At 39.9% G+C, this 14,815-nt stretch overlaps 1 protein-coding gene across 1 annotated transcript in view; it reads left to right on the top strand.

Annotated features, from left to right (window-relative positions):
* The first annotated feature begins 1,830 nt into the window (after positions 1-1,830).
* Positions 1,831-14,815, top strand: part of anxa6 (annexin A6) — a 45,956-nt gene continuing 32,971 nt past the window's right edge. The window contains exons 1-2 of the mRNA XM_002937259.3: positions 1,831-1,973; positions 11,204-11,247. Of these exons, the coding sequence (XP_002937305.2) occupies positions 11,242-11,247 (6 nt within the window). The 5' untranslated portion in view covers positions 1,831-1,973; positions 11,204-11,241. The remainder of the gene's footprint in view (positions 1,974-11,203; positions 11,248-14,815) is intronic.

Genomic DNA, 14,815 nt, shown 5'->3' with positions numbered 1-14,815 from the left:
TTATTGGCTTCTGTGTGGGACCCTCTCTCCAAACCTGCCTTGCCGATTGGCCAGATATTGATCAGGCAGGTATAAAAATCAGCTTGTTGATGCGGTTCCAGCCCTGTTGGACTGCATTTACCATTGTTGTTATCGCATTATTTGTTCCAATATTGCCCAGCTAATGGTCATACTGTATATCTGGGAGGACCTGTGGGTATCCCCTGCATCCTCCTTCTTGCCTACAATGAAGCTGTCAGAACCATCTGAGAGTGGGTTGCAGTAACATGACCTGTATGGGACCTTACAATTTTTAATTGCAGGGGGTCCCACAAAGTGAAGTTATGACACTGATCTGGGTGCTGTGGTCCAGTTTAATATATAAAGAGGCAGTGGTTTGAATGAGAGAATCTAGATTGCCTCACAGAGTAACAGTGACTTTAACAAGTAGCTTTGTACCCGTATAAAGTCACAAATGCCTACTGACCTTTTTACAGGTATGGGATCTGTAATTCAGAAAACTCTGAATGCCATCTCCCATAGACTCCTTTATAAGCAATAATTATAATTAAATAAAAATGATTTCCTTTTCCTCTGTAATAATGAAACAGTACCTTGTACTTGATCCCAACTAAGATATAGTCTATCCTTATTGGTGGCAAAACAACCCTATTGGGTTTAATTAATGTTTAAATAATTTTTTAGTTGATCCAAGGTATGGTTATCCAAATATGAAAAGATCTCTTACCCAGAAAACACCCCTCTGGATAAAAGATCACATACCTGTATAGCAAGTTTCTCAACTTACCTTGTGGCATAAACTAGGATTGCCACCTGTCCAGTTTTGACCCCGACAACCCAGTTTTCATAAGGGTTCAGGATTCCCCTTGAATGATGTGGCAATCAACCAATAATTTATTGCTGCCTCATACTTCCTGATGACACCTGTCCAACCCCTGTGATATCACTGTTCTGCCCCCTGCCCACATTTTGTGAGAGAGAAAAGTGGCAACCCTAGCAAAACCATACTGGACACATAGAAGGCAGGAGACCCCTGTGCCCATACTATGGTTGGGGATAATAATGTCAGGGTTCCTTGCCCAGGCTATGCAGTTCTGATTTGAAACCAATTCAGATGTGGCTGCAGGGCCAGAACTAGGGGTAGGCAGGAGAGGAGAGGTAACTACCTGGCGCCTCCTACAGCGCTGTGCCCTAGGCATGTGCCTTTTCTGCCTACTCCTAATTCCGTCATTGCAGCCATATCTGAATGACTCTCCGCCACTTGTCATCTCCCCCTGATAGGTCCCTGCACACATGCACACCTCACTGCCTAGGGCATCCCGGTCGGCTTGGTCCATCCCTATGTGGCTGGGCGGCATGTTGCCTTTAAATTCCTGCTGCCGTAGGCCCAAGTCTTTGTAGCTAGGGTTGCCACCTGCCCAGTAAAAATGTTGCTCAATACCAATGTTATTAATAGGGAAAAAACATAAAAATATAGCAAGGCCGGTATTTTTCCAGGAAAGGTGGCACATATCTGGGCCTGCTTAGGCCTAATGTATAAAGTGATGCCCTCGCCACATTCTTTGCTAAGGGGAAACAACTTAACTGACTTTTTGCTGCACTTTGTTGCCAAAAACTTTTATGGTGACAGTGTTTATACTTTAATAAGCCGCATGTGTTCTACAATGAAAGCACATATGTGTATTTATGTCTTCCATCCCTCTCTCAGACATGTCTTTGTGCGCATTACCTTGGCACAGCACACGGTTCTGCTCAGGGGTATGTCGTGGCCCCCACCCCCTTCATTTTATCTCCACTGGCTGGGCTGCAGCCCAGTGACATCACTGAGACTGGTGGAGCAGCAGCTGCTGTGCTGTAGGAGGGCAGTCTCCTTCTCTCCTTCTCACAGGGCTCTCTCTCTCTGACAGACTGCCTGTATAAGGAATCTAACCAGATCTCCTTCAGATCACTCCCTGCCTGCCACCTCACAAAAAGTAAGTTTCACATCTATCTCTTCATATACGAATGCTTATGCCTGGGGCATTGCGACTGACAAACAGCCCGGGGTTTAGACGGTATGATTCAAACTCTAATCCTTTCCTTGTGGTCAGCTCTTACGCATGTTAATGTCTGTTAATGTGACCTTTTCCTCTGCACCAGACAATAATTATATACATAGATTGGCAAACAGAATGTGTAGACCATAAAATGATCTAGAAACTAAACAAATAAAATAATAAATAATATAACTAAATAATTCCTAAAACCAAATATACAACTTTCAAAGATTGCCATATATCACTTTAGCCTTGGTATATTTTGTGTGTGTGACTATGCAACGTGTAGCAAATACCATGCCTTGTAAGTGTAAAATAGCTTTTTTGTTGATAATGTTGAATTTATATATTTTAATGCTCTAAAGGGCAAATTAAGGTTTTGGCCTATTGGATTTTTTGAACTCTTTTTCTTAGACCACTAACTATTTGGGTCTCACTAGACATGTTGAACAGCTGTGATGTTGGCAGGGTGTGTCCCAGTGCCTATATATGGCCAATGCAGAAATGGGATTCTCATATAGAGATTGCACAAAAACTATGCCATCATATTGGCACAGATTACTCTGGATCGGCAGAGAACATGCCATTTCCTTTCAACCTCATAACTTTAAAAAATATCCCTCTTCCTTTAATGTAGCAGATATTTTCAGAATTTTACATTAAGCTGGCCCTTAGCATCTTATGGTGAAGTAAAAAAATGGCATTTTGGGTAATGTGAAAAGGAAAAGGATGTGGCATTAGATCAGATGAAAGGAAGCGGCACATCGAGATACAATGATATCAAATTAAGAATGATGCTTATGAAAATGAATTATGAACAGATATCTGGTCCTCGGTATATTTTCTTGCTTTGATGGGACATAATGATGAAGCTGATGAGTGGAACCATGGGTGTGGCACCGAAGGAATGCAGAGCCAGGCATAAGTACCCAGTCTAATTTAAACATCCTCTGACCTGCCTTCTTTCATCTCCCCCTTGTCAGCTTATCTGGAATTTTACACAGTGGACTTATATCTATATCTATACAAATATCTATAGATAAGAAAAGGCAAACATTACTTAAAAATGGACAAAAGATTATTATAGTTATTTATTTTTATGACACTCATATTTGAATTGCTTTTTCTGTCTACAGAAGAAGAAATAAACCACAGGGCTTGATTAAGCATTGAAACTTGTGCCAACTACCCTTCCCATTTTTTAATGCCCAATGGGTAGTGGAAGTGTTGCTGGCGCTGGAGGTATATAATACAATTAGTAGCATCAGCTCAACAGGGTGCTGGCACAGGTTGGCCAAGGTTTCTGCATTTTATGAAGCAAGATGGTACAAGCAGCATTGTGTTCCTCTTGGTGCAAGAACCATGCTCAACCTGTGCTGCAAAAAGCCAAACACGCTGAATTTAAAATCAGTAAATGATGTAAAGTGATGTAAAGTGCTTCAGTATGTATCGTGTTATATAAATAAAGGTTAATAATAATACATTTTAGATTTTAAACACTTACCCCTTGCTTTTGTAAGTATTTGTATGTCATCTGTATGTTTAATGTATAAACCTCTAATCAATGTAGGATATATTTGTAGATACTAGGACTACTACTGATACTAGTAATATACTACTAATAATATCACTGCTACTTATAACGACTACTTATAATAATTCTGATGATAAAAATAATAAGAATGGGGCTGGGCAGCTGGCACAGGCTGTAATGCTCACATAGCCAAGCTCACAGGAAGAAAGAAGAATATCTATTTATTGTAACCTCACATCCTGTAATTCATTTATTATATTTTACTTACTGTAACATAACACAACACACAGCACATAAAGTGTTTATTTATATCAGTCAGTGCCCCAGTGGCTAATTCCCTAATCCCAGGCACACACACACACACACTAGGATCATTTTTATCAAAAGCCAAATAAATAAATATTTTTGTTTTATTTCTAGTACAGGTAACAGGACCTGGGCCTTTTAGATAAGGAATCTTTCTGTAATTTGGATCTCCAGACCTTAAGTCTACTAAAAAATAATTTAAACATTGAATAAACCCAATAGAATAGTTTTGCCTCCAGTAGGATTCATTATATGTTTGTTGGGATCAAGTACAAGGTACTGTTTTATTATTACAGGGAAAAAGGTTTCAATTTTAAAAATTCTAATTATTCGATTAAAATGGAGTCTATGGGAGATGGCCTTCCCATTATTAGGAGCTTTCTGGATAACAGGTTTCCAGATAACAGATCTCATACCTGTTTATGTAATCTGATTTGTGTCACTTAAATTGATTGCTGATAGGGCATGTTAAACTGTTGGGACAGTGGATTTTATCCTGCTTTCATCTGAGAATTTCCCTGATGACTTATTTTGTGCCTACTAAGGTTTAGCCACAGAACTGAAGCTGTGCGCACAATATTGCCGTTATCTGCAAAGGGTTAGAGCTAAGATCTGATTATTAGCATTCAGGAGGAAAACTTGACGTATGTGTGGTTTGGAAAATAAAAATATATTTGCACCATGAATAATTAATTGTGTTTGCAACAAAAAGCACATTTAATAACAAATATCCATCTGCCTGAGAACCTGAGAAAGTGGTATCAGGTTTTGCATGTAGTTTTCATGTAACACGATCACATTTATAAAGGGAAGGCCCCTTGCAATGGAAAATCCAATGTGTCACATAAATGTGATATGATATCCCCTCCCCAAAACACCGCAGAGTTGAATAAGTATGGGAATCTATTGTGCAGATGGCTGGAACAGACCAAGTTTGTTGCACAATCAGTCAGGTTAAAGTAAATCAATAAAAAAATCCATACTCAATAAATGCTTATTAGGTATTCATTTGGTTAAACTACATGTACATAAACTACATGGACTGGGTGCTTGAGATTCAAACACCCCCACGTGCCCAGTCCCCAGTGCTCAGGGTGTCAGTAGGATTACAAGCAAATGCCGATGTGGCTGGGCAGTGTGCCATCACTATAATGATGCCATCTTTGGCCTGGGCCTTTGTCGCCTTCCCACTGGTACTAAAGGTTTGTGGCAATAAAATCATCCTTTTAAGGACAATGTTTCTTTTGCCAGTATAAATCAATTGTTTTGATTTTAGTTGTTACTACAACTAAAATAAGCAGAGAGGTTGTACATGGTGGGTCAGGTGAGTCTCATACCCACTTCTACTTTTAGATTGTAAGCTCTAATGAGCAGGACCCACTGTACCACCTGTATCGATCATTATTTATTAACAGTGGTATTGATAAGAATAAATAACTGTGATAGGGAAGGATACAATGGAGATTGAATTTATGAAAGTAGATTAGGTTTTCTACTTTCCCAGTGTACAAGGTGCCAGGACTAGGATATTTAAATTTACTGCTGTGAGCTTTACTTACCCTTGAAAATATACTTCAGTGAAGTACACAGAAACATATTATAAATTGCCTGAATATATTTCCGAAACCAAGGGTTGCTTAATGTGTGTCCCATGCACTGCATTTTGCCTTATGTACCATGGGACTTAGCCAGTCCACTGTATATTAGGGCATCATGTAGAAGTCTTCATCTATCATGCTGTAGCCAAGGGGGTAGAAAAATACTGTAGTGAGATATGTGAGTCTGGCTGAGACAGTAAGCACCTACACAACTTAGTCATTTAGCTATAATCAATAGTTAATGAGCCATCAGGGTTTGGAAGAAGGAACATTGAGAAAGCTTTTATACATATATTAATGGCTACCAGGTAAACCTAATAAGACTTTCTCGTGGTTTAATCTTTAAAGTGCCATTTCAAATCTTGCCAGTAAATATATGGTGCAGCATAGCATAAACTGGGAGCAAGCTTAGAATCTATGGTGCCAGAACAATGGCAATTTTTTATCAATGTAGTAGATTTAGGTTTGCTGTTGCTTAAAAGGCAAATACTCAAGCAATAATGAAGTCCACGGTAAAATGAATGTTTAGTACAGGCTTAGGACACATTATCAGGAAACCTGTTTTCCAAACGGCTCAAAATTATAGGAAGGCCATCTACCAGACTGTCATTTAAAGCACTGCCTGGTTTATAGGGTAAGTGGGACCCTAGCTACCAGATAAAAGGTCACCTTTCAAACAACAGAACTGCAGGAAAAAAAATAACAAACAATCCAAAAATGGAATTTCCACGTGGTCTAGTCTGTAAACATGATACTCAATGCCGATGTTATTAATAGGGAAGAGAGAGAGAAGTTTTTCAAAGTAATTTCCAATATACATTAATTATAAATGTTCAATTATTCCTATTGAAAGCAGTGTCTATCTGTCCCTTGTTACATCCAAGTCATTGTGGAAATTGAGGGCTCGTGTAAGTTCACAAGTGCAGTTGCTGTCCCCACAATTTCCCCAATTTGCAGGTAAAACCACTTGCATTAAAGGTACTTGTGTCAAAATGCGCTCTTTGCACTTCTTTTTTGTTGTTTTTGGCACTGCTCAGTTCCATTGTGAATTAAGCAGATGCAGGGGATCCCTCAAGCTACTACCACCTCCAGACCAGACGATAGCTCCAGGGTTCCTGACGCACCCTGAGGTGCCCTCAGTTCCTTTAGCTAGCAAGCTACACTGCAAACATTTAGCAAAATTGTATTTTTAGGTTTTCATTCTCAAAAGGAGACATGTTCAAGTGTTCCCACGGATGGTGCCAAATGCCTTTCTGTAATGAAGATGTTGCAACTTTCCAAACTGCCTCCTCTCTGTGGCAGACCAGGGTTGTTCCTCATTTCCCTTTCTCCGCTGCCACATTTCTGCTGCCACTGTCACTTTCTGTTTCCTTTTTTCTACTTTTAGCTGGTTAGTAAGGTCTAAAGTCAACTGCAATGCATATAAAATCCTGATGAGTGGGGAGCACCTTATATAAAGGTAGATAACTTTTTGCAGGGGTGCTGCAAAAAGCTGCTCCTCGTAACTTGAAGAGCTAATTTTTAAATTTTGCTCTCTGTTCTAGCAATGTGGCCCCCCTCTGCCTCCTCCGACACAAAAAACCTAAGCACTGAGGGGTGAGGGTGACATCCCATAGGGTCTGGAAAGCCCCTGAGAAGGCCAGTTGCAAACAGTCTGGTGGTTTCCAGTTTAGAGTTATAATAGTTATGTTTTAGTGAATTTCTTCTGTAAAATTATAAATGAAAAACTATTCATATTTAAATAATGAATAAAGTATTTAACCATTTGCTGTAGTAGGTAGAATCTACAGAGTTGGCTGTTTCTGCATTCCTTTCCACACCATGGGAAAAACTGTTGCATCTGGCACAAAAGGATTATAGTACATTGGTTAGCAGTAAAGATATGGGAAACAGTATGGGAACTAGTTAGTTAGCAAGATGGCTGCACGCCAGGTTGTTTGTAAGGGGTGTGGAAGGAACTGTCTGCCTTCACAATGGAAGGCCTAAATATTTTAGTTGGCTTTTGCTATTTTTCTCCGTGTGTTTGTTTTACATGCTCAGCTGTTGTTGGATATCAGTGCTGGTGCTACAGGACATCTGTTTGTCCCTGGTGGGAGTAAAGAGTGAGACATTGCAGAGGGGTGGGTGATTGGGTGATTGGGTGACTGGGTGCCTGCAATGCAGGACAGATTGTCTGCAATTCCTAGAATACTCAGGGGACTGACAGACATGGGCACATAGAGACGCTGCAGCTAATCTGCAAATGTTGCCTAGATTGTGAATTGCAGATATTATATCAATAGAACACTGGGAGAAATAGGGATCAATTCAAAGTAAAATTAAAGTGCAGAGAGCCAGTTTTTCCTATTTTTCCCAAGGGGGATGCATGCAGGTTATTGTATTGTAGTAACAACACTGTAGTGCTCAGTTTTTACCAAGGCTTGTTACATCCAAGTCATTGTGGAAATTGAGGGCTCGTGTAAGTTCACAAGTGCAGTTGCTGTCCCCACAATTTCCCCAATTTGCAGGTAAAACCACTTGCATTAAAGGTACTTGTGTCAAAATGCGCTCATTGCACTTCTTTTTTGTTGTTTTTGGCACTGCTCAGTTCCATTGTGAATTAAGCAGATGCAGGGGATCCCTCAAGCTACTACCACCTCCAGACCAGACGATAGCTCCAGGGTTCCTGACGCACCCTGAGGTGCCCTCAGTTCCTTTAGCTAGCAAGCTACACTGCAAACATTTAGCAAAATTGTATTTTTAGGTTTTCATTCTCAAAAGGAGACATGTTCAAGTGTTCCCATGGATGGTGCCAAATGCCTTTCTGTAATGAAGATGTTGCAACTTTCCAAACTGCCTCCTCTCTGTGGCAGACCAGGGTTGTTCCTCATTTCCCTTTCTCCGCTGCCACATTTCTGCTGCCACTGTCACTTTCTGTTTCCTTTTTTCTACTTTTAGCTGGTTAGTAAGGTCTAAAGTCAACTGCAATGCATATAAAATCCTGATGAGTGGGGAGCACCTTATATAAAGGTAGATAACTTTTTGCAGGGGTGCTGCAAAAAGCTGCTCCTCGTAACTTGAAGAGCTAATTTTTAAATTTTGCTCTCTGTTCTAGCAATGCGGCCCCCCTCTGCCTCCTCCGACACAAAAAACCTAAGCACTGAGAGGTGAGGGTGACATCCCATAGTGTCTGGAAAGCCCCTGAGAAGGCCAGTTGCAAACAGTCTGGTGGTTTCCAGTATAGAGTTATAATAGTTATGTTTTAGTGAATTTCTTCTGTAAAATTATAAATGAAAAACTATTCATATTTAAATAATGAATAAAGTATTTAACCATTTGCTGTAGTAGGTAGAATCTACAGAGTTGGCTGTTTCTGCATTCCTTTCCACACCATGGGAAAAACTGTTGCATCTGGCACTAAAAGGATTATAGTACATTGGTTAGCAGTAAAGATATGGGAAACAGTATGGGAACTAGTTAGTTAGCAAGATGGCTGCACGCCAGGTTGTTTGTAAGGGGTGTGGAAGGAACTGTCTGCCTTCACAATGGAAGGCCTAAATATTTTAGTTGGCTTTTGCTATTTTTCTCCGTGTGTTTGTTTTACATGCTCAGCTGTTGTTGGATATCAGTGCTGGTGCTACAGGACATCTGTTTGTCCCTGGTGGGAGTGAAGAGTGAGACATTGCAGAAGGGTGGGTGATTGGGTGACTGGGTGCCTGCAATGCAGGACAGATTGTCTGCAATTCCTAGAATACTCAGGGGACTGACAGACATGGGCACATAGAGACGCTGCAGCTAATCTGCAAATGTTGCCTAGATTGTGAATTGCAGATATTATATCAATAGAACACTGGGAGAAATAGGGATCAATTCAAAGTAAAATTAAAGTGCAGAGAGACAGTTTTTCTTATTTTTCCCAAGGGGGATGCATGCAGGTTATTGTATTGTAGTAACAACACTGTAGTGCTCAGTTTTTAACGTAATTAATATCAGAGACACATTATCACACATCATCACACAGTTACCCTCATTTTTATTATGCCAATTTAATTTTACTCAAGTTTAAATAACTCTGTATGTTATTCAAGCAGTGCTGTTTCATGTTCATAAATGTTCATAGTATATGTGAATGTTGTCCTTTCTTGCCCTGAGGCTCCCAGATGGTGGTTGGGATTTTCTGAATATCGGCGTATAATTTGGGGTTATTGTATATTTTTTGAGTATTTCTGGAACATTATCAGGATGACTTTTGCAACAGATACAGTACATATACCTATAAACCTGGCTATGAATTAAGGCAAAGTTGGACTTAAAATGCTTGTTGAAGCCATTTTAGCAGACTAATAGTCATGTTAATTTACTCAAAGCCCAATTACATTGGGTACATATCGTCAGCAGAAGGGAAACAGTGAGACTGTAGGTATCAGTGAAGAAGTAACTCATACACAGGGGTTTATATAACCATCTTCAACCATTTCAGCACATATGAAAGACATCCTTACACAGCTATGAATGCAGGCTCAGTTCCAAAAGACATGAGTCACTTGTAACCCCTTAATGCTTAAAATACTACACACAGGTCTCTGGGAAGCCCTTTGACTCTGAGCCAAGGCGGCTAGCTCCACAAGAATTTTCCAGAAACGTGTCATCAAGGGATAAAATTCCATATATGGGATATGGTTGGAATCATTACATGCAGTGAACAAACTAGAACAAAGAGCCAGGCAGGGCTTATTTATTTTCAGTTTGGTTAATATTTAGATATTAAAAGGAGGTCACATTAGTACAGGAAACGTTTGAGTTTCATGCATGGCAGTGGGTTTAGAACTAGGCCTTGTAAATTGCTTCTGTAGCACAAAGTAGCTGAGTCAGTATTCTCATTAAGCTTGCTTCTCTTGTCAGCATACAGCAGCCTTGGTGACGCCTGCATTTTCTTCATGTTCATCCTTTGTTTCTGTTTCTTGCTTTATTTTAATACAGCAGTGCAGTCATGAGACCAGATTATTTTATTCCTTTTACATCTTGGCTACCATGGGTAACAAAACGTTTCCTTCCCACCGGCTAAAATGCAGATCTCCGGTGGAAAAACATTACACAATGGTGTAGTTTTTTTCTGTCTCCCAAAATTTCCTCCAATTGGGCTACTTCACATAGCCAAAGCAATGTATATAGTTTCTCACTGGTAGTGTCGGACTTGAGTGTCCAGGACCACTGTGGCTGCAACCGAAAGGGCCCCCTTGCAACATCAAGGGCCCCCTCTCCTTCGAAAGAGAAGTGCAAAAAATATGCAAAAAACACAGTAAATACATATATGGCAACTGGAATAAATATCTGTTTTAGCCAGCAAATGAAGCAATATTTGGTCACTCTGGTCTATTTACCATAATGATATTTACTGTATAATGTAACAAGTTTCTCTATAAAGGAGGGGGAGGCGCCTGGCATCATTCACACGCACAAGTTAGGGGACAGCGGCTAACACCCCTTCTTCTGGAATCTTAGCCCCATATGTAATAAAAAGGCTTGCCTAGGAGCAGTAACCCATGGCAACCAATAAGATGTTTGCTTTTAAACAGGTGTCCAGAAAATTCTAACTGCTTATTAATCAGTTAATCTATATGGAATCAGTTAATCTATATGGAATCTATGGGAAAATCTTGCATAACTGTGAATATTGTGCAGTAAGAACATGGTCAAAAAGTTTTTTATGACAATTTTTATAATTATTATTTCTGGGTCTCTTTTAACAGGTTTTTCTTATATTGGACCCCAGATCCTGAGAAGCATCATGTCGGTAAGAATTAAATTATGTTTAGATAACACAGGATATGGTATATTTAGCAGGAACAGGAGATGGTATGATTAGAAGGAACAGGAAGTAGTATGTTTAGCAGGAACAGGAGAGGGCTAGATGGAGTTTATCTTAGCTGTTGCGTGTCTGGTGATCAAAAGCCAAATATAAATCTTGTATGATTACATTATTATAAACACTGGTTTCAGAAAGAACTACAGGTCTGGATATTATCTGTGTTGTATTTAAAATGACTTTACCACACACCCGTCAACCCCCTTTGCCCCCAAGCCTTGGGGTGACACTCCTACACTCCAAACAGTAGACGGGGTACCAAGCCTGTAAAATGGGGTTGCCATCTGGTTGGTAAAAATGATACTTGACACAAATGTTATTATAGGGAAGAAACATTAATATATGAAGGCAGGTATTTTCTTTCTAGAAAAGGTGGCAACCATACATGAAAACAGTGGGTGAGATTTGTTTTAATTTACTGGTGGTAGAAATGTCTAAAATCCCAGTCTAATGGCCAGTTGGCCAGTGCAACCACTGAGAAATGAATTCTGACCTCCAGTCCCCTTGCTCCTTAGCTTTTTGTAATAGACAACTGATCAAATGTAACACTAGTCTTAAATGGAAAGACTGTTAAAGGAGACATATCATATAAAAACTAAGAATGTACCAGTGAATTATACTCCTCTAGATATAGAAGGATTGTTCTTAAAAAAAGTTGTGTTTCAGACTGATTCATTGATTATTCTCCCCAAAATCCCACAAGTCCCGCCCATCTGTTCCACTTCCTGCTGGCTGAATTCCCTGGATGAGCTGGGGAGCCGGCGGCTGCAGTGTAGGATAGGAACCAATCAGCAGCTAGGCTGACCTGATAGGGAACTGAAGCCTGTCTTTACTTTTATACTGAAAATGCTTTCATTTTACACCTGATACCACTTGCTTTTCTTTGAGAGATGAAGAAAGCCGTTAATCAAATTATCAGTCCCAGTTTAACCCCTCCATAATAAACTCCTTATCTGTACGCCTGAGACATGTGTAGCAGCTAGTGAAGGGAGGGGTTCCTTATTGCCTCTTAAAGGAATTGTTCACCTTTAAATTATCTTTTAGTATGATGTAGACAATTTTCAGTTGGTCTTAATTTTTTTAATTTGGATCCCCATACCTTAAGTCTACTAAGAAATCAATAAAACATTAATTAAACCCAATAGGGTTATTTTTTTTTTACATCCAGTAAGGATTAATTATATCTTAGTTGGGATCAAATACAAAGACCTGTTTTATTTTTACAGAGAAAAAGGAAATGAATTTTAAAAATCTGAATTATTTGATTAAAATGGAGTTTACGGGAGACAGGTTTTCCATAATTCGGAGCTTTCTGGATATTGGGTTTCCGGATAACGGATCCCATACCTGTATTCTAAATCTACTACTTGGTTGCAGTGTTCATTCACACAGATTGCAAATCCATATGCCGGTAATGAGCTTGAGAAGCAGGAAAGATAAAAAAGCAAAGCCAGTCAGTTACTAGCACACAATATATGCCGGGATGTGGGCCAAGGTATTCTGAGACTCTAACGCCTACCCTAGCTGAGATATTTATAAGCTCACTAATGCCGGGGGAAGCGTGACTCAGAGAGAAACTATATGTCTAACTTTACTGCCATAGAATGACCAGTAATAAGCCTTCTAATATTGCCCAAGACATGTTCCAGAATTCAGAATAATATGCCTTGACATAAGGGAGAGATTATGAAATTGTCACGAATTACATTTTGTTCTGCCAATTGAGTTTAGGGGTTGATTCATTTATTCAAAATAGGGTGTGTACTGAGTTATATCGGGGGTAACTGACAGAGGCACAGTGTATTTGCTGCAAAGGCAACGGGGAGCTATTTGGGTATATTTGGGGGTACAGATCTTCATTGCTAAAGGGCTGCGGTTACCTGGGCTGGTATACAAGACCAAAACCAAGGGGCATATTTCCTAATCCACAAATGTCCGAAAAGCGTCCGAATGCGTCTTTTCCGTAATGATCGGTATTTTGCGACTTTTCCGTCGCGACTTTTTCGTAGCCATTACGACTTTTTCGCGAATTGTCGAGCGCTCAATACGAAAAAAGTCGCGACAATTTGCGAAAGTCGTAATGGCTATGAAAAAGTCGCGACAATTCACAAAAGTCGTAACAGCTATGAAAAAGTCGCTACAATTCACGAAAGTCGTAATGGCTATGAAAAAGTCGTGACAATTCGCGAAAGTCGTAATGGCTACGAAAAAGTCACGACGGTGACGAAAAAAACGAAAAAAATACGAAAAGGTCCAATCTGATTTTTTCCCATTCGGATTCGTGGATTAGTAAATCAGCCCCCAAATGTGAAGCTTTTCTAGCCTATGTCTTTGTCAGTGCCGCCTCAGGGGTCCTTGCCACCCTGAAGCAGCCAAGTTGATGCCCCCCCATCTTGTTCCTCCTGCACATGTTGGAAAGGGTAGGGGCTGCATTGCTAGTGCAGGAGCACAATAGCTTTTTGCCACCCCAGGTAATATCCCGGGCACTGCTACCTGAGGTGAGTATCTCAACTCGCCTGATGGCAGCAGCAACCCTGGTCTTTGTTTAGAAATTTAGATTCTGTTTGAAGGCAGGCAGTTGCAGCATAGCCCTTCATCTTTTCCTTCGGGCAGCTTTTTGCTGCCCCTGCAGAAACCCTGTACGAGGCAGATAATACTTTTGTCCAGTTTCCAAGCATAGTAAGGGCTTATAAAAAAAATGGACACACACTGCCCAATCCTCTGCTGTATTTGACCAATTGGCCCAGAGGTTGAATCGACAGATACCATATGAGTGACCATAAATGGTCTGCTCCAGATTCCAGCTTGTCTTTACTGCATCATTGGCCAGTAGGGTTAAAATTAGCCAAACTACCCAACCGAATTGCTGACATGAATTGCTATGGTAATGCCACAAGAATCCTTAAATTCCCCACACAAGTGAAGAAAATAATTAAAAGTACTACGTCTTTTCACATTGTAGTCCAAGGACTGAACAAGCAAATGATTCCAGATTCCTTAGAGCAGTTACAGAGCAAATGTCACTGAGTGCAGTGATGCAGAGATATATTCTAACCTGATGCTTAAGTGTAGCAGCGAATGTTTGGTAGTTTGTTTGAATAACAGCCTACAGTGCATGTGTGTGTGAAAGCAGGGATGTAAATATAGGTTAACAAGTCAGGTTACATATACATATACAATTACATATTCAGGTGTGGGGCCGGTTATCCAGAATGATCAGGACCTAGATGAGCAATCTTTCCTTTATTTGGATCTCCTTAGCTTAAATCTGTCTATCTTTTTCCTCCAATAAGGATTAATTATGTCTTAGTTTGGATCAAGTACAAGGTACCATTTATTATTACAGAAAAAATGGAAAACAATTTTTAAAAATTTAATTATTTATTAGTATGGAGTATATAAGAGATGGCCTTTCCATAATCGGGAGCTTTCTGGGTAATGGGTTTCTGGATAACCGATCCTATACTTGTATAATGATATTGATGGATTCATTGTA

The sequence above is a fragment of the Xenopus tropicalis genome, chromosome 3 (assembly GCF_000004195.4).
Source record: "Xenopus tropicalis strain Nigerian chromosome 3, UCB_Xtro_10.0, whole genome shotgun sequence".
In the NCBI taxonomy this organism is placed as follows: domain Eukaryota; kingdom Metazoa; phylum Chordata; class Amphibia; order Anura; family Pipidae; genus Xenopus; species Xenopus tropicalis.
This window is presented reverse-complemented; position numbering and strand designations above follow the sequence as displayed.